At 46.5% G+C, this 25,922-nt stretch overlaps 1 protein-coding gene and 1 pseudogene across 1 annotated transcript in view; one reads left to right on the top strand and one right to left on the bottom strand.

Annotated features, from left to right (window-relative positions):
• Positions 1-23,458, bottom strand: part of LOC144511020 (transmembrane protein 14C-like) — a 70,232-nt gene extending 46,774 nt beyond the window's left edge. The window contains exon 1 of the mRNA XM_078240998.1: positions 23,345-23,458. Within this exon, the coding sequence (XP_078097124.1) occupies positions 23,345-23,420 (76 nt within the window). The 5' untranslated portion in view covers positions 23,421-23,458. The remainder of the gene's footprint in view (positions 1-23,344) is intronic.
• Positions 19,589-22,294, top strand: LOC144504312 (ATP synthase peripheral stalk subunit d, mitochondrial pseudogene; annotated as a pseudogene).
• Positions 23,459-25,922: the final 2,464 nt, after the last annotated feature.

The raw sequence follows: 25,922 nt of genomic DNA, 5'->3' as shown, positions 1-25,922 counted from the left end.
CCCTCTGTAACCTGCAACATCCTTCTGCACTGTCCACAACTCCACCGACTTTAGTGTCATCCGCAAATTTACTAACCCATCCTTCTACGTCCTCATCCAGGTCATTTATAAAAATGACAAACAGCAGTGGCCCCAAAACAGATCATGCTTCTTTAACACATGCAAATATTACTAATACAGTATGGTGCTCTGTATAGCACCTCCACAAATGTTTTTTTGCCCCTTTGTATTTCTTAACTCGACCCATACAGATGCCACATCATTTGGACTAACATCTTCCCTCAATATCACATCCATATCTTCCTTAATCAACAATGCCAAAACATTGAATGTATTCAAGAGGTGGCTGGATATAGCACTTGGGGCGAATGGGATCAAAGGTTATGGGGAGAAAGCAGGATTAGGCTACTGAGTTGGACAATCAGCCATGATCGTAATGAATGGTGGAGCAGGCTCGAAGGGCCAAGTGGCCTCCTCCTGCTCCTATCGTCTATGTTTCTATGAAACTCCACCATCTTTTCCTTTCTGTCTGTCCTTCCTAAACACTGAATAGCCCTCAATGTTTAATTCCCAACCTTGGTCACCTTGAAGCCATGTCTCCGTAATGCCAAATATATCATACCCCTTTACATCTAGCTGTGCAACTAATTCATCCATTTTGTTTTGAATGCTCTGAGCATTCAGGTATAAAACCTTAAGGTGGAGTCCTGTTAACGCTTCTTGTCGCATTCCTACTATTTTTTATTCTGTCCTCATCGGATTCTGGTGCTTGATTTCTCTGCCTATCACTTTTCTTATTCTCTTTGCTGTATTTTCCTCTTGCTCTTGATTTCCCCTGCTCTGAATCCTTACAAAGATTCCCATCCCCTGCCATATTAGTTTAAACTCTCCCAACCACTCTAGCAAGTTAACGCACACCGTTGAGTTTTTAAGTCACTTTTGCACTAAATTTCAATTTTCATCAACAAAACAAAGTAAAAGATACGGTAGCAATGCTATTGGAGTGAAATAACATTCAATGAGCGCACATTAGAAAAATTACTTAACTCCATTTCTGAGAAAAAGAATTTTTTCTTGGAAACATGATGGGATTTCCACCCAACAATAGAGGGCCAATGCAAAGACAACCATTAACCAAGTTTGGGAGGAATTTAAACTAATCTCGCAGGGGGAGAAGACACAGAACATGAATAAAATAGAGACACATCATGGCTCAGTAAATGAAGCAAGTCAGAGTGAGTTCAGCTATATTTAGTGTCAAGAGAGTAAGGCAAGGCTGGATGGTCTTTACTTCAATGCTTGGAATGTAATATACATAGACATTTGACATTGTTGCCATCCCAGAAACATGGTTGAGGGAAGGGCAGGGTCAGCAACTCAACATTCTATGGAATAGGATCTTTAGGTGAGACAGAGGAGGGTGTAAAAAGGAGGTGGTTCTGCACTATTAATTGAGTAAATTACTGCAATAAGGAGATGATATCTTGGAAGGGTATTCAAATGAGGCTTTGTGGATAGAACTTAGGAATATAAAAGGGGCATCCACATTACTCGGAGTGTACTATAGGCCCCAAAGAGTCAGCTAAATAGTCAATTCACTGAGGTATGTAAGAATAATAATACTAGGGGACTTCAACTTCCGCAACATAAATTGGGATTGTCATGGTGTTTAGAGGGGTGGATTTCTTGAAATGAATTCAGGGGAGTTTTTTGTATCAATACGTAGAAGGCCCAACAAGGGATGGAGCAGTGCCGGATCTGGTTCTGGGGAACGAAGCGGGAAAAATGTTCAATGTGACAGTGGGGGAGCATTTTAGTGATAACAACCACAACGCGGTATGGCCAAGGTTGACTGGGAAAATCACCTTGTGGGAATGTCTATAGCGGAGTAGCGGGGGGCATTCAAAAAGGAAATGGCGAGACTTCAGGTCTAACATCTACCCTTTAAGGGGGAGCAATAAGTTCAATAAGGGGGAGCAATAAGTTCAGGGAACCCTAGATATCTAGGAGAATTCAGGACTGGATAAGAAAGGCTTATAGCAGCCAAAGAGAGTAATTCAGCTGCACCCCTACAAGAATATAGGAAGTGCAAAAAAGAACTTAAGAAAGCAATTAAAAGAGTAAAAAGGGGGCATGAAAAAGGACTTGCGAATTAGGGATTAGGGAAAATCCAGAGAAATTCTATAAATTCATTAACCAGGCAAAGAGTAGGGCCCATTAGAGACCTGTGTGTGAAACCACCAGATATTGCAAGTGTGAAATGAATACTTTTCATCGGTCTTCACTCAGGAAAAGGCCAACCTTGGTACAGAATTCAGGAACAGGGACTGTGGGTAACTTGAATAGTTTGACATAGGAAATGAGGCGGTATTGGAGGCTCTGACGGGCTTAAAAATGGACAAATTCCCAGGCCGGATAAATTGCATCCCAGGCTACTGTGGGAGACGAGGAAGGAAATTACAGGGGCTCTGACACAAACTTTTAATTCCTCTCTGGCCGCAGGGGAAGTCATGATGTGGAAATGCCGGCGTTGGACTGGGAAGTGCCAGAGGACTGGAGGATAGCAAATGTAGTCCCACTTATCAAGAAGGGTGGTAGGAAATTACAGATCACTGAGTTTCATGTCAGTGGTAGGAAAACAATTGGAGAAAATTCTGAAGGAGAGAATTAATCTCCACTTGGAAAGTCATGGGGATAGTCAGTGTGGTTTTGTCAGAGGAAGGTCATGCCTAACAAATCTGATCGAATTTTTCAAAAACATGATCAAGTGTGTGGATGAAGAAAGTGCAGTTGATGTAGTTTATATGGACTTTAGCAAAGCCTTTGACAAGGTCCCACATGGGAGATTAATTGAAAAGATGGAATCGGTGGAACTGGCTGAGTAATAGGGCAAAAAGGATGGTGGTAGAAGGCTGTTTGTTTTACTGGAGGCTGGGGTCCAGTAACGTATCACAAGGTTCAGTGCTGGGTCCCTTATTGTTTGTTATATGTATAAATAATCATAGAATTCCTAGAGTGCAGTATAGGCCCATCAAGCCTATACTGACAACAATACTACTTAGGCCCCATCCCCATCCGGGAGGAAACCGGAGCACCTGGAGGAAACCCATGCCGACATGGGGAGAATGTCTGTGTGGAGTTTGCAGTCACCCGAGGCTGGAATTGAATCTGGGTCCCTCGCACTGTCAGGCAGCGGTGCTAACCACTGTGCCACCCATGATATAGTGAAAATAGATGATAATATAGATATAGATGATAATGTGGGTGAATGGTAAGCAAGTTTGCAGATGACACCAAGATTGGTAGGGTGGTTAATAGTGAAGGTGGTCATTGATTCCAAGATCACCTGGGTGGGTTGGTCTGATGGGCAGTGGCAGATGGTATTTAACCTTGATAAGTGAGAGGTGATACACTTTGGAAGAAGTAACAAGACAAGGGGATATTTAATGAATGGCAGGACACCAGGAGGTTCAGAGGAACAAATGGATCTTGGGGCACTTATTCACAGATTCCTGAAGGCGGCACAGCAAGTGAAAAGGGTCGTTAAGACATATGGGACACTTGCTTTCATCAGTTGTGGCATAGAGCATAAGAGCAAGGAGGTAATGTTGGAGCTGTACAGAACATTGGTTAGACGTGCAGATCCATAGTTCTCTGAAGGTGGCAACTCAGGTGGACAAGGTGGTCAAGAAGGTGTATGGCGTGCTAGCCTTCATCGGTCGGGGCATTGAGTATAGGAATTGGAAAATCATGTTGCAGCTGTATAAGACTGTGTTAGGCCACAATTCTGGTCGCCACACTATTGGAAAGATGTTGATGCTTTGGAAAGGGTGCAGAAGAGATTTACCAGGATGTTGCCTGGTTTGGAGGATATCTTAGAAACCCTACAGTACAGAAAGAGGCCATTCGGCCCATCGAGTCTGCGCCGACCACAATCCCACCCAGGCCCTATCCCCATATCCTTACATATTTACCCACTAATCCCTCTAACCTACGCATCCCAGGACACTAAGGGCAATTTTTTAGCATGGCCAAGCAACCTAACCCGCACATCTTTGGACTGTGGGAGGAAACCGGAGCACCCGGAGGAAACCCACGCAGACACGAGGAGAATGTGCAAACTCCACACAGACAGTGACCCAAGCCGGGAATCGAACCCAGGTCCCTGGAACTGTGCTACCGTGGACTATGAAGAAAGGCTAAACAAACTTGGATTGTTTGCAATTGAGTGTCGGAGGATATGGGGTGACCTGATAAAGGTTTACAAGATTATGACAGGCTTGGATAGAGTAGATAGTCAGAGTCTTTTTCCCAAGTCGAACGGTCAATTACATGGGGGCATAGGTTGAAAGTGAGAGAGGGAAAGTTTAAAAGAGATGTAATGGACAGGTTTATCTCACAGAGGGTGGTGAATGCCTGGAACGCACTGCTGGAGGAAGTGGTGGAAGCAGATTCTATAACAACGTCCAAGAGGCATCTGGACAGATACATGAACAGGCACGGAATAGAGAAATATGGGCCACATAGAGGAAAGAAAATATTAGAGAGACGTCTGTGTCTGCACAGACTTGGTGGACCAAAGGGTCTGTTCCTGTTATCATGAAGCACAGGCACCAGCACCACAGACAACTGAATGGCCATTTTGAAAAAAAAGTCAATGTTGGTTAAAGAATTGTTTATATACATAGAACAGTACAGCACAGGAACAGGCCCTTTGACCCACAATGTTGTGCCAAACATGATGCCAATTTAAACTAATCTCTTCTGCCTGCCCTTGGTCCATATCCCTCTATTCCTTGCATATTCATGTGCTTATCTAAAAGCCCCTGAAACACCCCTATCGCATCTGCCTGCACCACCACCACCTTGGCAGCTCACAACCTGCCCCTCACATCTCCTTTGAACGTGCCCCCTCTCACCTTAAGTGCATGCCCCCTCGTACTTGACATTTTAATTCTGGGAAAAAGATTCTGTTAACCCTATCTATGCCTCTCAATTTTACAGATTTCTATCAGGTCTCCCCTCAGTCTCTGCCACTCCAGAGAAAACAACCATAATTTGTCCAGCCTCTCCTTATATAGCTCATATCGTCTAATCCAGGCAGCATCCTGGTAAACCTCCACATCCTTCCTGTAATATGACGACCAGAATTGAACGCAACACTCTATCTAAGCGCAGCTTAACCTGACTTGTGTACTCAATGCCCCAACTGATAAAGGAAAGCATGCCATACGCTTTCTTTACCACTCTATCTACTTGTGTGGCCACTTTCAGGGAGGTATGGGCTTTAACCCCAAGGTCCTCTGTATATCAATGCTGTTCAGGGTCCTGCCGTTAACTGTATACTTACCCTAAGCATTTGATCTCCCAAAGTGCAGCACCTCTCACAACTCCACCTATCTTTGTGTTGCTTGCAAACTTACTAACAAACTTTCCAAATTTACAACTAAGCATATCATCTACAAGCAGGTACGCTACTAACAGGGTTAACTCCTGAGTGATCAAGCGCAGGAATCCTCTTCGCTGTTACTCTTCTTGCAGCTTAAACCCCAAGGCTAACTGAAGTACATCCAATGCTTTCCAAATTATGTTTGAATTACCCATCCATTGTCTGAGATGAAATACAAAACCCTGTTGCTCTATTTTACTCAGTGAAGCATCAGGGACACATTTAACTACCAGATAGAGCTAAATAAATGTGCTGTCAAGTATATTTAAATTTACATGCTTAAACTATGGAAGATTATAATGCAATATGGAGGGGAGGCAGAGGAGACAAGAAAGACAAAATAAGAGGAGAAAATTAAACCAGCCGTTTATTCTGAGATTTGGAGTGACTGATCTATATAGCAGGTCAAGAATTCAACCAGCAAATCCTACTCACAGGGAGTCAACACCAGCCTGTTGAAGGGTGAGGACCTCAGCTTCAGAGAAACATCATTAGTCGGCATCCCGTAGCATATGGCATTGTAATGAAAGGGAAGTTTACTCAGAAATGTCAAAGAAAATAAACAATCACTTATTAGGCCTATTCTGGCCTTGCCTGGGATGCTGATATCCCATGAAAGAAGAGAAGAACAAATATTTAGGAACAGCAATGAATTCTAACAATGGGAGAATGCTCCCAAAATACACTACCAAACAGTCTTAGCCAGTACAGAAGTCCAACAAGAGAGGAAATACTATGGGAATAGTACAAGGTTATGAGGAGAGGTTGGAGAAACTTGGTTTGTTCTCACTGGAATGACGGAGGTTGAGGGGCAACCTGATAGAAGTCTACAAGATTATGAGGGGCATGGACAGAGTGGATAGTCAGAAGCTTTTTCCCAGGGTGGAAGAGTCAATTACTAGGGGGCACAGGTTTAAAGTGCGAGGGGCAAGGTTTAAAGGAAATGTACGAGGCAGATTTTTTTTTACACAGAGAGTAGTGGGTGCCTGGAACTGGTTGCTGGGGGAGGTAGTGGAAACGGATACGGTAGTGACTTTTAAGGGGCATCTTGACAAATGCATGAATAGGATGGGAATAGAGGGATATGGTCCTCGGAAGGGTAGGGGGTTTTAGTTCAGTCGGGCAGCATGGTCGGTGCAGGCTTGGAGGGCCGAAGGGCCTGTTCCTGTGCTGTAATTTTCTTTGTTCTAATGCTTTTGGGAAGGGCAAACAAGGCAAGGGAATATTCAATAAACAGATAGATGTTCAGAGGGCTCGAGGAAGTGAGAGACCTTGGAGTAGATTTACACAGGTCACTGAAGGTGGCCAGAGGGGTGACATGGTGCTCAACATGGAATGTTTTTTTATTGACCGAGGTATTGAATGCAAAAGCAAGGATATAATGATGGAACTGTACAGAACGCTGGTTGGGCCACAGCTGGAATGGTGTATAAAAATTCTGGTCACCACATTACAGGAAGGACATAATTACAAGAATGTTGACAACATTTGAAAATTGTAGCTATCGGGAGAGATTGGATTGGCTTGGGTTGCTTTCCTTAAAACAAAGGAGGCTGAGGAGTGACCCAATTAACGTGTACAAAATTATGAGGGACCTAGATAGGATAGACAGGAAAGACTTGTTTCAACCTTGTTGTTTTGCCTCATATCCCCTGTAACCCTTCTACCAATCACCTTAGATCTATGCCCCTGGTATTTGACCACAGATGAAGATGAAGACAAGATAAAGACATGTAAAATCGCCAGCTCCAATGCACCCCTCCCTGATGAGCTCAATGCATTCTACACTTGTTTTGAGCAAGAGGCCAGCGAAAGCACGCCCTCCCCCCGGATGAACCTGTATCTGGGGTCACCACTGCAGATGTCAGAGCAGCTTTTTCGAAGGTCAACCTACAGAAACCGACTGGCCCGGATGGCGTACCCGGACGAGCACTCAGATCCTGTGTGAATCAGCTGGCGGGGGTATTCGCAGACATCTTCAACCTCTCTTTACAACAATCTGAGGTCCCTATCTGCTTTAAGAAGATGCCCATCATCCCAGTACCCAAGAAAAACCTAGCAGCGTGCCTTAATGATCATCAGCCGGTGACTCTGACATCCATCATTATAGCTTTGAAAGGCTAGTCATGGCACGAAACAATTCCAGCCTCCTGGGCTACCTGGATCCACTACAGTTTGCCTGCTGCCGCAACAGGTCCACAGCAGACACTATCTCCCTGGCCCTGCACTCAACCTAGATAACAAAGACACCTATGTCAGACTCATATTTATTGACTACAGCTCAGCCTTCACATTATTTCCAAGAAACTCATCTCCAACCTCCGTGGCTTGGGCCTCGGCTCCTCCCTCTGCAACTGCATCCTGAACTTTCTAACTCACTGATCACAAATCAGTAACGATAAGCAACAAAACCTCCTCCACGATTATCCTCAACACCGGTGCCCCACAAGGCTGTTTTCTCAGCTCCCTACTATACTCCTTATACACTTATGACTGTGTGGCCAAATTCCCTTCGAATTCGATTTTCAAGTTTGCTTACGACACCACTGTAGTGGGTCGGATCTCAAACAATGACGAGCCAGAGAACAGGAATGAGATAGAGAATCTGGTGAACTGGTGCGGTGACAATAATCCCTCCCTCAATGTCAACTAAATAAAGGAGATTGTCATCGACTTCAGGAAGCCTAGAGGGGAACATGCCCCTGTCTACATCAATGGGGATGAAGTAGAAAGGGTTGAGAGCTTCAAGTTTTTAGGTGTCCAGATCACCAACAACCTGTCCTGGTCCCCCCCATTGCCGACACTATAGTTAAGAAACTTTCTCAGAAGGCCAAGGAAATTTGGCATGTCAGCTACGACTCTCACCAACTTTGACAAATGCACCATAGAAAGTATTCTTTCTGGTTGCATCATAGCTTGGTATGGCTCCTGTTCTGCCCAAGACCGCAAGAAACTACAAAAAGTCGTGAATGTAGCCCAATCCATCACGCAAACCAGCCTTCCATCGATTGACTCTGTCGACACTTCCTGCTGCATCGGCAAAGCAGCCAGCATAATTAAGGACCCCACGCACCCTGGACATTCTCTCTTCCACCTTCTTCCGTTGGGAAAAAGATACAAAAGTCTGAGGTCACGTACCAATCGACTTAAATACCAATCGACTCAAGGACTCAATCGACCTTGCTGCCATCAGACTTTTGAATGGACTTACCCTGCATTAAGTTGATCTTTCTCTACACCCTAGCTATGACTGTAAAACTACGTTCTGCAATCTCTCGTTTCCTTCTCTGGGAACGGTATGCTTTGTCTGTATAGCTCACAAGAAACAATACTTTCCACTGTATGCCAATACATGTGACAATAATAAATCAGATCAAATCGAAATCAAATCTGGATCTAAGATGATTGGTAGAAGGGTTACAGGAGACATGAAGTAAAACAAAAAAGTTGAAACAAGAATTTCCTGTCCACCCTATCAAGGTGGATAGGGTAGGTGATGCCCACCAGATGGTGGTGGCATCAGGTATCACAATCCACAGTGCAGAAGAGGCTCTTCGGCCTATTGAGTCTGCACCGACATGAGAAACATTCAACATACACACCTAATCCCTTTTACCAGCACTTAGCCCATAGCCTTGAATGTTGTGACATGCCAAGTGCTCATCCAGATACTTTTTAAACGATGAAGGAAACTGCCTCTACCACCCTGACAGGCAGTGCACTCCAGGCTGTCACCATCCTCCTCACATCCCCCCTAAACCTCCTGCTCCTCACCTTGAACTTGTCCCATAGCTGACCCTTCAACTAAGGCTCCCTATCCACCCTGGCCATGTCCCTCAATCTTGTACGTCTCGATTAGGTCGCCTCTCAGGCTTTTCTGCTCCAACAAAAACAACCCAAGTCGATCCAACTTCTCTTTATAACTTAAATGTTCCATCCCAGGCAACATCCTGATGAATCTCCTCTGCACCTCCTCTAGTGCAATCACATCCTTCCTATAATGTGGCAATCAGAGCTGTACACAGTACTCCAGCTGTGGCCTCACTAAACTTCTATACAACTCCAACATGAACCATAGAACCATAGAAAATTACAGCTCAGAAACAGGCCTTTTGGCCCTTCTTGTCTGTGCCGAACCATTTTTTGCCTAGTCCCACTGACCTGCACTTGGACCATATCCCTCCACACCCCTCTCATCCATGAACCCGTCCAAGTTGTTCTTAAATGTTAAAAGTGACCCCGCATTTACCACTTTATCCGGCAGCTCATTCCACACTCCCACCACTCTCTGCATGAAGAAGCCCCCCCTAATGCTTTTCTAATCAATGCCTGATTGATGGTCAAGTGTCTTTTTCACCACCCCACTAACATGCCCTTCCACCTTCTGAGATCTATGGACAAACAGGGCATGATCCCTTTGTTCCTCAGATCTTGGTAGGGTCATGCTGTTCCTTGTCAAATTACTCCTTCCAAAATGTATCACCTCACACATTTCAAGGTTAAATTCTATCTGGCACTTAGCTGCCTATTTGACCATTCTGTCTCTATCTTCCTGTTGCCCTAGACACGTAGCCTCATTGTTAACCACCAGGCCAATCTTTGTGTCATCTTCAAACTTACTAATGCTACTCCCACATTGTCATTTATATGTCATGTATATGAATGACGAACAGGGGACCCAGCACAGGTCCCTGCAGTACGCCACTGAGCTCTGGCTACCAGTCACTTAAGCAGCCTTCTGTCATTATACAAAAAGGAATAGAGTGGCTAGAGTGAATGTTGGACCCTTGGAGGACGAGAGGGGGGAGTTAATAGTGGGAAATGAGGATATGGCTGAGTCTTTAAATAAGTTTTTGGTGTCGGTCTTCACGGTGGAGGACACAAATAGTTTGCCAAATATTAACGATAGAGGGTTGGCAGCAGGAGAAATACTTAATACAATTAATGTTACCAGAGAGGCAGTGCTGGGTAGACTAATGGGACTGAAGGTGGACAAGTCCCCGGGTCCGGATGGAATGCATCCCAGGGTATTGAAAGAAATGTCAGAGGTAATAGTGGATGCGTTAGTGATTATTTATCAAAACTCGTTGCATTCTGGGGTAGTGCCGGTTGATTGGAAAACGGCTAATGTTACGCCACTGTTTAAAAAAGGAAGGAGACAAAAGGCGGGTAACTATAGGCCGGTCAGCTTAACGTCTGTAGTAGGGAAAATGCTGGAATCCATTATTAAAGAGGAGATAGCAGGGCATCTGGATAGAAATGGTTCGATCAATCAGACGCAGCATGGATTCATGAGGGGAAAGTCGTGCTTGACGAACATGTTGGATTTTTATGAAGATGTAACTAGGGCGGTTGATGGAGGAGAACCGGTGGATGCGGTGTTTTTGGATTTCCAAAAGGCGTTTGATAAGGTGCCCCATAAAAGGCTGCTGAAGAAGATTAGGGCACACGGAGTTGGGGGTAGTGTGTTAAAGTGGATTGGGGACTGGCTATCCGACAGGAAGCAAAGAGTTGGAATAAATGGGTGTTTTTCCGGTTGGAGGAAGGTAACTAGTGGCGTGCCGCAGGGATCGGTACTCGGGCCGCAACTATTTACCATTTATATAGATGATCTGGAGGAGGGGACGGAGTGTAGGGTAACGAAGTTTGCAGATGACACAAAGATAAGTGGAAAAGTGAATCGTGTGGAGGACGGAGAAGATCTGCAGAGAGATTTGGACAGGCTGAGTGAGTGGGCGAGGATATGGCAAATGGAGTATAACGTTGATAAATGCGAGGTTATACACTTTGGAGGAAATAATAACAAATGGGATTACTATCTCAATGGAAACAAATTAAAACATGCTACCGTGCAAAGGGACCTGGGGGTCCTTGTGCATGAGACGCAAAAGCCCAGTCTGCAGGTACAACAGGTGATCAAGAAGGCAAATGGGATGTTGGCCTATATCGCGAGGGGGATAGAATATAAAAGCAGGGATGTCTTGATGCACCTGTACAGGGCATTGGTGAGGCCGCAGCTGGAATACTGTGTGCAGTATTAGTCCCCTTATATGAGGAAGGATATATTGGCATTGGAGGGAGTGCAGAGAAGGTTCACCAGGTTGATACCGGAGATGAGGGGTTTGGATTATGAGGAGAGGCTGAGGAGATTGGGTTTGTACTCGTTGGAGTTTAGAAGGATGAGGGGGGATCTTATGGAGACTTATAAGATAATGCGGGGGCTGGATAGGGTGGAGGCGGAGAGATTCTTTCCACTTAGTAAGGAAGTTAAAACTAGAGGACACAGCCTCAAAATAAAGGGGGGTCGGTTTAGGACAGAGTTGAGGAGGAACTTCTTCTCCCAGAGGGTGGTGAATCTCTGGAATTCTCTGCCCACTGAGGTGGTGGAGGCTACCTCGCTGAATATGTTTAAAGCGCGGATGGATGGATTCCTGATCGGTAAGGGAATTAAGGGTTATGGGGATCAGGCGGGTAAGTGGTACTGATCCACGTCAGATCAGCCATGATCTTATTGAATGGCGGGGCAGGCTCGAGGGGCTAGATGGCCTACTCCTGCTCCTATTTCTTATGTTCTTATTACCCTCGGTCTCCGACAACTAAGCCAATTTTGAATCTACCTTATCAAATTACCCTGTATTCAATGTGCATTTGCTTTCTTTGTAAGTCTCCCATGTAAGACCTTGCCAAAGCTTTGCTGAAATCCATACAATCCACTGCACTACCCTCATCTATGTACCTAGTCACGGCCTCAAAGAATTCAAACAAATATTTATTAGGCATGACCTCCATCTACAAAGCCATGCTGACTAAACCTTGCCAAGTGGAGATAGAAAATTCTGTAGGACAGAATCTCCAATAGTTTCCTCAACAAAGACAAAGAACAGTACAGCACAGGAACAGGCCCTTCAGCCCTCCATGCCTTCGCCGATCATGCCTGCCTGCCTAAACTAAAACCGTATGCACTTCGAGTCCGTATCCTTCCATTCCCATCCTATTCACGTATTCGTCCAGATGCCCTTTCAATGCTGCAATCGTACTTGCTCCACTACCTCCCCAGGCAGTATCTTCCAGACATTCACCACCCTCTGTGTAAAACACTTGCCTTGCATACCTCCTCTAAACTTTTCCCCATGCACCTTAAACCTATGTCCCCTGGTTCTTGACTTTTCCAGCCTAGGAAAAAGCATCTGACGATCCACTCTGTCCATGCCACTCAATCTTGTAAACCTCTATCAGGTCACCCCTCAACCTCCACCATTCCAGTGAGAACTAACCAAGTTTATCCAACCTCTCCTCATAGCTAATACCCTCCAGAGCAGGCAACATCCTGGTAAACCTCTTCTGTACCCTCTCCAAAGCATCCACAGTGTAGTGTAGCAACCAGAATTGTACACAAAATTCTAAATGAAGCCTAAGGTTCTGTATAGCTGCAGCATAACCTGCCAATTTTTATACTCAATACCCCGACTGATGAGGGCAAGCATGCCGTATGCTTTCTTGACTACCTTATCCACCTGCATTGCCACTTTCATTGACCGGTGGACATGTATGCCCAGCTCTTTCTGCCTGTCAATACTCCTAAGCGTTCGACCATTTACTGTATAATTTCTACATGTATTGGACCATCCAAAATGTATTATCTCACACTTGGCCAGATTAAACTCCATCTGCCATTTCTCCACCTAAGTCTCCAACCCGTCTATATCATAGAATCATAGAAACCCTACAGTGCAGAAGGAGGCCATTCGGCCCATCGAGTCTGCACCGACCACAATCCCACCCAGGCCCTACCCCCACATATTTACCCGCTAATCCCTCTAACCTATGCATCTCAGGACTCTAAGGGGCAATTTTTAACCTGGCCAATCAACCTAACCCGCACATCTTTGGACTGTGGGAGGAAACCGGAGCACCTGGAGGAAACCCACGCAGACACGAGGAGAATGTGCAAACTCCACACAGACAGTGACCCAAGCCGGGAATCAAACCCAGGACCCTGGAGCTGTGAAGCAGCAGTGCTAACCACTGTGCTACCGTGCCGCCCCATCTTGCTATATCCTCTGACAATCCTCTTCACTATCCGCAACTCCACCAATTTTTGTACCATCCGTGAACTTACTAATCAGACCAGCTACATTTTCTTCCAAATCAGTTATATATACTATGAACAACAAAGGTCTCAGAACTGATCCCTGTGGAACACTGCTAGAAGTTTAACAACACCAGGTTAAAGTCCAACAGGTTTATTTGGTAGCAAAAGCCACACAAGCTTTCGAGGCTCTGAGCCCCTTCTTCAGGTGAGTGGGAATTCTGTTCACAAACAGAACTTATAAGACACAGACTCAATTTACATGAATAATGGTTGGAATGCGAATACTTACAACTAATCCAGTCTTTAAGAAACAAAACAATGGGAGTGGAGAGAGCATCAAGACAGGCTAAAAAGATGTGTATTGTCTCCAGACAAGACAGCCAGTGAAACTCTGCAGGTCCACGCAACTGTGGGAGTTACAAATAGTGTGACATAAATTCTGATTCTAGGATCGCATGATAAAGACTCAGGAGGAAAAAAGCAGAAATATTTATGTGAAATAGTGTGACATAAACCCAATATCCCGGTTGAGGCCGTCCTTGTGTGTGCGGAACCTGGCTATCAGTTTCTGCTCCGCGACTCTGCGCTGTCGTGTGTCGCGAAGGCCGCCTTGGAGAACGCTTACCCGAATATCAGAGGCCGAATGCCCGTGACCGCTGAAGTGCTCCCCAACAGGAAGAGAACAGTCTTGCCTGGTGATTGTCGAGCGGTGTTCATTCATCCGTTGTCGCAGCGTCTGCATAGTTTCCCCAATGTACCATGCCTCGGGACATCCTTTCTTGCAGCGTATCAGGTAGACAACGTTGGCCGAGTTGCAAGAGTATGTACCGTGTACCTGGTGGATGGTGTTCTCACGTGAGATGATGGCATCTGTGTCGATGATCCGGCACGTCTTGCAGAGGTTGCTGTGGCAGGGTTGTGTGGTGTCTTGGTCACTGTTCTCCTGAAGGCTGGGTAGTTTGCTGCGGACAATGGTCTGTTTGAGGTTGTGCGGTTGTTTGAAGGCAAGAAGTGGGGGTGTGGGGATGGCCTTGGCGAGATGTTCGTCTTCATCAATGACATGTTGAAGGCTCCGGAGGAGATGCCGTAGCTTCTCCGCTCCGGGGAAGTACTGGACAACGAAGGGTACTCTGTCCACTGTGTCCCGTGTTTGTCTTCTGAGGAGGTCGGTGCGGTTTTTCGCTGTGGCGCGTTGGAACTGTTGATCAATGAGTCTAGCGCCATATCCTGTTCTTATGAGGGCATCTTTCAGCGTCTGGAGGTGTCTGTTGCGATCCTCCTCATCCGAGCAGATCCTGTGTATACGGAGGGCTTGTCCGTAGGGCTCAGAGCCTCGAAAGCTTGTGTGGCTTTTGCTACCAAATAAACCTGTTGGACTTTAACCTGGTGTTGTTAAACTTCTTACTGTGTTTACCCCAGTCCAACGCCGGCATCTCCACATCATGAACACTGCTAGTCATAGTCTTCCATTCTGAAAAGCACCCCTCTTCTCCTACTCTCTGTCGTCTATGGCCAAGCCAGTTCTGTATCCGTCTTGCCAGCTCTCCTCTAATACCATGTGACTTCACCTTTTGTACCAGTCTACCATGAGGTACCTTGTCAAGGCTTTACTGAAATTCATGTACACAACATCCACTGCCTTTCCCTCATCTATCATCTTCGTTATGTCCTCGAAAAACTCGATCAAGTTAGTGAGGCATGGCATTCTCTTCACAAAACCATACTGTCTATCACTAATAAATCAATTTGTTTCCAAATGTGAGTAAAGCCCGTCCCCAAGAATCTTTTCCAATAATTTCTCTACCACTGACGTAAAGCTCACCAACCTATAATTTCCTGGATTATCCCTGATGCTCTTCTTAAACAATGGAACAACATTGGCTATCCTCCAGTCCTGTGGAACTTCACCTGTAGCCAATGAGGTTACAAAGATTTCTGTCAAGGCCCCAGCAATTTCCACCCTTGCCTCCCTTAGTATTCTGGGGTAGATCCCATCAGGCTCTGGGGACTTATCTACTTTAATGCTTCTCAAGGCGCCCAACACCACCTCCTTTTTGATATCGACATGACCCAAAGCATCTACACACCCTACCCTAGGCTCCTCATCCACCAAGTCCTTCTCTTTGGGCGGAGAGGTGGCAGATGGAATTTAATCCGGATAAATGCGAAGTGATGCATTTTGGAAGAAATAATGTAGGGAGGAGTTATGCAATAAATGGCAGAGTCATCAGGAGTATAGAAACACAGAGGGACCTAGGTGTGCAAGTCCACAAATCCTTGAAGGTGGCAACACAGGTGGAGAAGGTGGTGAAGAAGGCATATGGTATGCTTGCCTTTATAGGACAGGGTATAGAGTATAAAAGCTGGAGTCTGATGATGCAGCTGTATAGAACGCTGGTTAGGCCGCATTTGGAGTCCTGCGTCCAGTTCTGGTCGCCGCACTACCAGAAGGACGTGGAGGCATTGGAGAGAGTGCAGAGAAGGTTTACCAGGATGTTGCCTGGTATGGAGGGTCTTAGCTATGAGGAGAGATTGGGTAGACTGGGGTTGTTCTCCTTGGAAAGACGGAGAATGAGGGGAGATCTAATAGAGGTATACAAGATTATGAAGGGTATAGATAGGGTGAACAGTGGGAAGCTTTTTCCCAGGTCGGAGGTGACGATCACGAGGGGTCACGGGCTCAAGCTGAGAGGGGCGAAGTATAACTCAGACATCAGAGGGACGTTTTTTACACAGAGGGTGGTGGGGGCCTGGAATGCGCTGCCAAGTAGGGTGGTGGAGGCAGACACGCTGGCATCGTTTAAGACTTACCTGGATAGTCACATGAGCAGCCTGGGAATGGAGGGATACAAACGATTGGTCTAGTTGGACCAAGGAGCGGCACGGGCTTGGAGGGCCGAAGGGCCTGTTTCCTGTGCTGTACTGTTCTTTGTTCTTTGAATACTGAGGCAAAGTATTCATTTAGTATCGCGCCCATTTCCTCTGGTTCCATGCATAGATTCCCTCCGCTATCCTTGAGTGGGCCAACCCTTTCCTTGGCTACCCTCTTGCAGTTTACATACGTCTAAAATGCCTTAGGATTTTCCTTAATCCTGTTTGCCAAGGACTTTTCATGACCCCTTTTAGCCCTCCTAACTCCTTCCTTAAGTTCCTTCCTACGTCCTTTATATTCTTCAAGGGCTTCACCTGTCCTAAGCCTTATGAATGCTTCCTTTCTCTTTTTTGACGAGTCTCATAATATCCCTTGTTATCCAGGGTTCCCAATACCTGCCACACTTATCCTTCATCCTCACAGGTACCCGTCGGTCCTGAATTCAAATCAACTGACATTTGAAAGACTCCCATGCAATGAGTAGGCCATTCAGCCCTTTATAGAAATATGAGTCATAGAAACAGAAGGAGGCCATTCGGCCCCGAGTCTGCACCGACCACAATCCCACCCACGCCCTATCCCCATAACCCCACATATTTACCCTGCTAATCACCCTAAAACTAAGCTCAATTTAGCATGGCCAATCAACCTGACCCACACAGCTTTGAACTGAGAGAGGAAAACGGAGCTCCCAAAGGAAACCCATGCAGACACAGGGAGAACGTGCAAATTCCACACAGACAGTGACCCGGGTCCCTGGTACTGTGAGGCAGCAGTGCTAACCACTGTGCCACCTTGCCTACCATCAACCTAACCCACATATCTTTGGACTGTGGAAGGAAACCAGAGCACCCGGAGGAAACCCACGCAGACACAGCTTGATCCTGCTCCGACATTCATTTTGATCATGGCTGATCATCAAATTCAATATTCTGATCGCCCATTCCTCCCATATCCCATGATCCATTTAGCCCCAAGAGCTATATCTAATTTCTTCTTGAAATCAGACAACGTTTTGGCCTCAACTACATTCTGTGGCAGTGAATTCCACACATTCACCACACTCTGGGTGAAGAAATTTCTCTTCACTTCAGTTCGAAAAGGTTTACCCCGTGCGGCACGGTAGCACAGTGGTCAGCACTGCTGCTTCACAGCTCCAGGGACCTGGGTTCGATTCCCGGCTTGGGTCACTGTCTGTGTGGAGTTTGCACATTCTCCTCGTGTCTGCGTGGGTTTCCTTCGGGTGCTCCGGTTTCCTCCCACAGTCCAAAGATGTGCAGGTTAGGTTGATTGGCCATGCTAAAAATTGCCCTTAGTGTCCTGAGATGTGTAGGCTAGAGGGATTAGTGGGTAAATATGTAGGGATATGGGGGTAGGGCCTGGGTGAGATTGTGGTCGGTGCAGACTCGATGGGCCGAATGGCCTCTTTCCGTACTGTCGGGTTTCTATGATACCCTCAAACTAGTTCTGGACTCCCCCACCATTGGAAACATTCTTTCCGAATCTACCCTGTCAGAATTTTATAAGATTCTACGAGAGTAGGAATTAATGGGTCCTTTTCAAATTGGCAGGCAGTAACTAGTGGGGTGAAATCATAGAATCATAGAAACCCTACAGTGCAGAAGGAGGCCATTCGGCCCATCGAGTCTGCACCGACCACAATCCCACCCAGACCCTACCCCCACATATTTACCCACTAATCTACGCATCTCAGGGGCAATTTTTAACCTGGCCAATCAACCTAACCCGCACATCTTTGGACTGTGGGAGGAAACCGGAGCACCCGGAGGAAACCCACGCAGACACGAGGAGAACGTGCAAACTCCACACAGACAGTGACCCAAGCCGGGAATCGAACCCGGGACCCTGGAGCTGTGAAGCAGCAGTGCTAACCACTGTGCTACTGTGCCGCAGGAATCGGTGCTGGGACCCCAGCCATTCACAATATATATGAATGATTTGGATGAGGGAACAAAATGTAACATCTCAAAGTTTGCAGATGATACCAAGTTGGGTGGGAGGATGAACTGTGACGAGGGTGCAGAGATCCTTCAGCATAATCTGGACAGGTTGGGTGAGTGGGCAAATCAATGGCAGATGCAATATAATTTGGATAAGTGTGAGGTTATTCACTTTGGAAGCAAAAAAAAAGGCAGGTTACTACCTGAATGGCTGTAAATTGGGAGAGGGGAGTGTGCAGCGGGACCTGGGTGCCCTTGTGCACCAGTCGCTAAACGTAAGAATGCAGATGCAGCAGCCAGTAAAGGCGGCAAATGGTATGTTGGCCTTCATTGCGAGAGGTTTTGAGTACAGGGTCAGGAATGTGTTGTTGCAATTATTCAGGGCCTTGGTGAAATCATACCCAGAATATTGTGTGCAGTTTTGGTCTCATTTTCTGAGAACGGATGTTTTTGCTCTCGAGGGAATGCAACGAAGGTTTACCAGGCTGATTCCAGGGATGGCGGGACTGATGTATGAGGAGATATTGATGTCTGAGGGTAGGATTGTTTTCGCTGGAGTTCAGACGAATGAGGGGGAAATCTCAGAGAGACTTATAAAATTCCAGCAGGACTCAACAGGGTAGATGCAAGGAGGATGTTCCTGATGGTGGGGGAATCCAGAGCCAGGGGTCACAGTCTGAAAATTCGGGGTAGACCATTTAGGATGGAGGTGAGGAGACATTTCTTCACCCAAAGAGTGATGAGCCTGTGGAATTCATTACCACAGGAAGTAGCTGATGTCAAAACATTGAGTGTGTTCAAGAGGCACGGGGAGAGCATGCAAACTCCACACAGACAGTGAACCAGGTCCCTGGTGCTGTGACACGGGCAGACAGATAGAGCACTTGGGGTGAATGGGATCAAAGGTTATGGGGAGAAAGCAGGATTAGGCTACTGAGTTGGATGATCAGCCACGATCGTAATGAATGGCGGAGCAGGCTTGAAGGGCCAAATGGCCTCCTCCTGCTTCTATCTTCTATGTTTCTATCCCCTCTCACTCTTCTGAACTCCAGTGAATATAATCCTAACCGACTAACACTTTTCAAAGTCCACGTAAGAATCTATTCCATTACTTGGAGCAACCGGTTACCTCTAAGAATTTAAACAAATTAGTCATACATAATTTACTTTGCCGCCCTTGGTGGATTCAGATGTGGTGGGGACAGACTGCGAAGATGTTGCTATGTTGTTGTTACTGGTTGGTGTTTGGTGAGCGGATCCCACCCAACAAGGAAACCCGAAGCGATGCTCTTTCTAGCAGGTTAACGTCGCTTCCGGAGAAACCTCCGGCCATTGACTGGAGCTATTGCCGGAAAACGATTATGAAAGTTGGTATGATGGTTGACACAGAAGGATAGGATCAATGCCCACAAACAAAGAACAAAAGAACAAAGAACAGTACAGCACAGGAAACAGGCCCTTCGGCCCTCCAGGCCTGTGCCGCTCATTGGTCCAACTAGACCATTCGTTTGTATCCCTCCATTCCCAGACTGCTCATGTGATATCCAGGTAAGTCTTAAACGATGCCAGCGTGTCTGCCTCCACCACCCTACTTGGCAGCGCATTCCAGGCCCCCACCACCCTCTGTGTAAAAAACGTCCCTCTGATATCTGAGTTATACTTCGCCCCTCTCACCTTGAGCCCGTGACCCCTCGTGATCGTCACCTCCGACCTGGGAAAAAGCTTCCCACTGTTCACCCTGTCTATGCCCTTCATAACTTTGTATACCTCTATTAGGTCTCCCCTCATTCTCCGTCTTTCCAGGGAGAACAAGTCCAGGCAACATCCTGGTATGGAGCATCCTGCACTCTCTCTAACGCCTCCACGTCCTTCTGGTAGTGCGGCGACCAGAACTGGACACAGTACTCCAAATGTGGCCTAACCAGCGTTCTATACAGCTGCATCATCAGACTCCAGCTTTTATACTCTATACCCCGTCCTATAAAGGCAAGCATACCATATGCCTTCTTCACTACCTTCACCACCTGTGCTGCCACCTTCAAGGATTTGTGGACTTGCACACCTAGGTACCTGTGTGGCTCTGCCATTTATTGTATAACTCCCCCCTACATTAGCTCTTCCAAAATGCATCACTTCGCATTTATCTGGATTAAATTCCATCTGTCATTTCTCCGCCCAATTTCCCAGCCTATCTATATCCTGCTGTATTGTCTGACAACGTTCATCGCTATCTGCAAGTCCAGCCACCTTCGTGGCATCCGCAAACTTGCTGATAACACCAGTTACACCTTCTTCCAAATCATTTATATATATCACAAATAGCAGAGGTCCCAGTACAGAGCCCTGTGGAACACCACTAGTAAGAAGTAACTTCTTACTGTGTTTACCCCAGTCCAACGCTGGCATCTCCACATCATGAACACCACTGGTCACAGACCTCCAGCTGGAAAAAGACCCTTCGACTGTTACCCTCTGTCTCCTGTGGCCAAGTCAGTTTTCTACCCATCTCCTTGTATCCCATGAGCCTTAACCTTCTTAACCAAACTGCCATGAGGGGCTTTGTCAAATGCCTTACTGAAATCCATATAGATGACATCCACGGCCCTTCCTTCGTCAACCGTTTTTGTCACTTCCTCAAAAAACTCCACCAAATTTGTAAGGCACGACCTCCCTCTTACAAAACCATGCTGCCACTAATGAGATTGTTCCGTACTAAATGCGCATACATCCTGTCTCTAAGAATCCTCTCCAACAACTTCCCTACCACGGACGTCAAGCTCACTGGCCTATAATAACCTGGGTTATCCCTGCTACCCTTCTTAAGTAACAGTACCACATTCGCTATCCTCCAATCCTCAGGGACCTCACCTGTGTCCAATGAAGAGACAAAGATTTCCGTCAGAGGCCCAGCAATTACATCTCTTGTCTCCCTGAGCAGTCTAGGATAGATGCCATTGGGCCTTGGGGATTTATCAGTTTTAATGTTACCTAAAAAACCTAACACTTCCTCTCTTGTAATGGAGATTCTCTCTAACAGGTCAACACCTCCCTCTGAGACACTCCCAGTCAACAAGTCCCTCTCCTTTGTGAATACCGATGCAAAGTATTCACTTAGGATCTCCCCTATTCCCTTGGGTTCTAAGCATAATTCCCCTCCTTTGTCCCTGAGAGGTCCAACATTTTCCCTGACAACTCTTTTGTTCCTAACATGTGAATAAAATGCCTTAGGATTCTCCTTAATCCTGTCTGCCAAGAACATTTCGTGACCTCTTTTTGCCCTTCTAACTCCCCGTTTGAGTTCTTTCCTACTCTCTCTGTATTCCTCCAGAGCTCCATCTGTTTTCAGTTGCCTGGACCTAACGTACGCCTCTTTTTTCTTTTTGATCAGATCCTCAATTTCCCTGGTTATCCACGGCTCTCGAATCCTACCTTTCCTATCCGTCCTTTTTACAGGCACATGCCTTTCCTGCAGCCTTATCAACTGTTCCTTAAAAGATCCCACATGCCAGACGTGGACTTACCCCCGAACAGCCTCTCCCAATCAACGGCCACCAATTCCTGCCTAATCCGGCTATAGTTAGCCTTCCCCCAATTTAGCACCCTACCCTTAGGACAACACTCGTCCTTGTCCATTACTATCCTAAAGTTAACAGAGTTGTGGTCACTATTTGCCACATGTTCCCCAACCGAAACTTTGACGACCTGACCAGGCTCATTTCCCAGAACTAGATCCAGAACAAGAAACTGATAAGAGTTCTCAGTCCTTTCCTAAGCTTCTAAGGAACAGAATTCTAAATATGAGAAGGAACTGGCCCAAGTTCAACAGCATGGTTCCATTTGAGCAGATGACCATTGAGGATCTGAACGATACTTTCCCTACAACCAAACTGGAGAAGTATCCCTTCTGGCCACACAAGTGAGCTGTAACTGTCTCCTGCTCCAACCTGTGCTCTCTACAAATGTAAATGACGGGCAAGGTGGTAGAGGCGGACACACTGGGAACGTTTAAGACTTATCTAGATAGCCACATGAACGGAGTGGGAATCATAGAATCATAGAACATGATCATAGAGTGGAGGGATACAAAAGAATGGTCTAGTTTGGACCAGGGAGCGGCGCGGGCTTGGAGGGTCGAAGGGCCTGTTCCTGTGCTGTATTGTTCTTTCATAGAATCATAGAATCCCTACAGTGCAGAAACAGGCCATTCGGCCCATCGAGTCTCACCGACCACAATCCCACCCAGGCCCTACCCCCATATCCCTACACATTTTCCTGCTAATCCCTCTAACCTACACATCTCAGGACACTAAGGGGCAATTTTAGCATGGCCAATCAACCTAACCCGCACATCTTTGGACTGTGGGAGGAAACTGGAGCACCCGGAGGAAACTCACGCAGACACGAGGAGAATGTGCAAACTCCACACAGACAGTGACCCAAGCCAGGAACCCAGGTCCCTGGAGCTGTGAAGCAGCAGTGCTAACCACTTTGTTTTTGTTGCAAAATTTTTTTAAAATCCTTTATCTTGTCCTCATATCGGTTTCCAAAACTTTCCTACCACTGATGCACTTAAGACTGACTGCCTGCAGTTTCCTGATGTTTCCCCCCCCCCTTACTTAAACGATGGTTTAACATTAGTAATTCTCTGCCTTGACTTCGGTAAATGAGGTTTGGAAGATGCCTCCTACCTCTGCTCTCTTTATGATCACATCATTCACCTCTGTGAAAATTTACGAAAATTGATTTTATATTTTAACCGCGACGATTTCCGTTTTGATTCTCAATAGGCACAACTATTTACCTAGTTAACCTTTTTGCACGTTATATGTTTGCTAAGCTATTCAGGGTTTCATTCAACATCAGGGAAACATCAGTGGGCAAGAGGAGACCCGAAAAACCCTCCACAGACTTCACCAAGTCACAAACGGAAAGAAGAGGGGCACCGTTGCTCATTAACACAAACTTCTTACCAGCTTTGGCATAACCAAGCAAGCCTCCTGACGCCACCAACGCCGCATATCCAAAACCAAGCCAGTCTATCGCCATCTTGCACGGCACCAAGTGACCTCTGGCGCATGCGCAGAGCTGCCTCCTGCCCCGAGGGGGGGGGGGTTGTCATCTCGCTGAGGGCTCTGGGAACTCTTGGCCTCTATCCGCCCTGAGACAGCTTCCCAGCAGTTGGATTTGATTTGATTTATTATTATTCACATGTAGCATACAGTAAAAAGTATTGTTTCTTGCACGCTCTGCAGACAAAACATACCGTTCATAGAGAAGGAAACGAGAGAGTGCAGAATGTAGTGTTACAGTCATAGCTAGGGTGTAGAGAAAGATCAACTTAACTTAACATTCAGTAACATTCAAAAGTCTGATGGCCCCAGGCAAGAAGCTGTTCTTGAGTCAGTTGGTATGTGACCTCAGACTTTTGTATCTTTTTCAAAGAACAATACAGCACAGGAACAGGCCCTTCGGCCCTCCAAGCCCGCGCCGCTCCCCGGTCCAGGATTGAATCCTGATCCAGGATCCCCGCCCAATTTTCCAGCCTATCTACATACCAATATCCTATCCACCGAGCTGTCCCTCACAGCTACGATGCTTTGTTCATTACAACCTATTAACTTACCCCCACCCCCCCATTCCAGACCATGTGATCTCCAGGGAGAGGCGAAAACCCAGAGTGAAAAACCCCAGGGCCAATATGGGGAAAGAAAAATCTGGGAAATTCCTCTCCGACCCCCTGAGGCGATCGAAACGAGTCCAGGAGATCACAATGGCCCCGATCGGAAAATGCTTCCCAACCCTAGTCATTTCCACTTCCACGAACACCATATGAATTCCCTGCCCCCGAGACAGGTTCCCAACTATCCGCAGTCTCACTCTGTACTGGCACCAGCAAGATGATCGTAGAATGAAGCCTTGAAACGAGAAACCAGGAACAATTAGCCCGCGCCGCTCCCTGGTCCAAACTAGACCACTCTTTTGTATCCCTCCATTCCCACTCCGTTCATATAGCTGTCTAGATAAGTCTTAAACGTTCCCAGTGTGTCCGCCTCCACCACCTTGCCCGGCAACACATTCCAGGCCCCCACGACCCTCTGTGTGAAATATGTCCTTCTGATATCTGTGTTAAACCTCCCCCCCTTCACCTTGAACCTATGACCCCTCGTGAACGTCACCACCGACCCGGGGAAAAGCTTCCCACCGTTCACCCTATCTATGCCTTTCATAATTTTATACACCTCTATTAAGTCTCCCCTCATCCTCCGTCTTTCCAAGGAGAACAACCCCAGTTTCCCCAATCTCTCCTCATAACCAAGCCCCTCCATACCAGGCAACATCCTGGTAAACCTCCTCTGTACTCTCTCCAAAGCCTCCACGTCCTTCTGGTAGTGTGGCGACCAGAACTGGACGCAGTATTCCAAATGCGGCCGAACCAACGTTCTATACATCTGCAACATCAGACCCCAACTTTTATACTCTATGCCCCGTCCTATAAAGGCAAGCATGCCATATGCCTTCTTCACCACCTTCTCCACCTGTGACGTCACCTTCAAAGATCTGTGGACTTGCACACCCAGGTCCCTCTGCGTCTCTACACCCTTTATGGTTCTTCCATTTATCGTGTAGCTCCTCCCTACATTATTCCCACCAAAATGCATCACTTCGCATTTATCAGGATTGAACTCCATCTGCCATTTCCTTGCCCAAATTTCCAGCCTATCTATATCCTTCTGTAGCCTCTGACAATGTTCCTCACTATCTGCAAGTCCTGCCAGTTTTGTGTCGTCCGCAAACTTACTGATCACCCCAGTTACTCCTTCTTCCAGATCATTTATATAAATCACAAACAGCAGAGGTCCCAATACAGAGCCCTGCGGTACACCACTAGTCACAGGCCTCCAGCCGGAAAAAGACCCTTCCACTACCACCCTCTGTCTTCTATGACCAAGCCAGTTCTCCACCCATCTAGCCACCTCCCCCTTTATCCCATGGGATCCAACCTTTTTCACTAGCCTACCATGAGGGACTTTGTCAAATGCTTTACTAAAGTCCATATAGACAACATCCACGGCCCTTCCTTCGTCAACCATTTTGGTCACTTCTTCAAAAAACACCACCAGGTTCGTGAGGCATGACCTCCCTCTCACAAAACCATGTTGACTATCGTTAATGACTTTATTCCTTTCTAAATGCGCATACATCCTATCTTTAAGAATCTTCTCCAACAACTTCCCCACTACGGACGTCAAGCTCACCGGCCTATAATTACCCGGGTTATCCTTCCTACCCTTCTTAAATAACGGGACCACATTGGCTATCCTCCAATCCTCTGGGACCTCACCTGTGTCCAGTGACGAGACAAAGATTTGCGTCAGAGGCCCAACTATTTCACCTCTCGTCTCCCTGAGCAGCCTTGGATAGATTCCATCAGGCCCTGGGGATTTGTCAGTCTTTATATTCTCTAACAAACCTAACACTTCCTCCTTTGTAATGGAGATTTTCTCCAACGGTTCAACACTCCCCTCCGAGACACTCCCAGTCAACACA

This window comes from Mustelus asterias, chromosome 2, assembly GCF_964213995.1.
Source record: "Mustelus asterias chromosome 2, sMusAst1.hap1.1, whole genome shotgun sequence".
NCBI lineage: Eukaryota > Metazoa > Chordata > Chondrichthyes > Carcharhiniformes > Triakidae > Mustelus > Mustelus asterias.
Note: the sequence above shows the minus strand (reverse complement) of the source record. Positions and strands in the feature narration are given on the sequence as shown.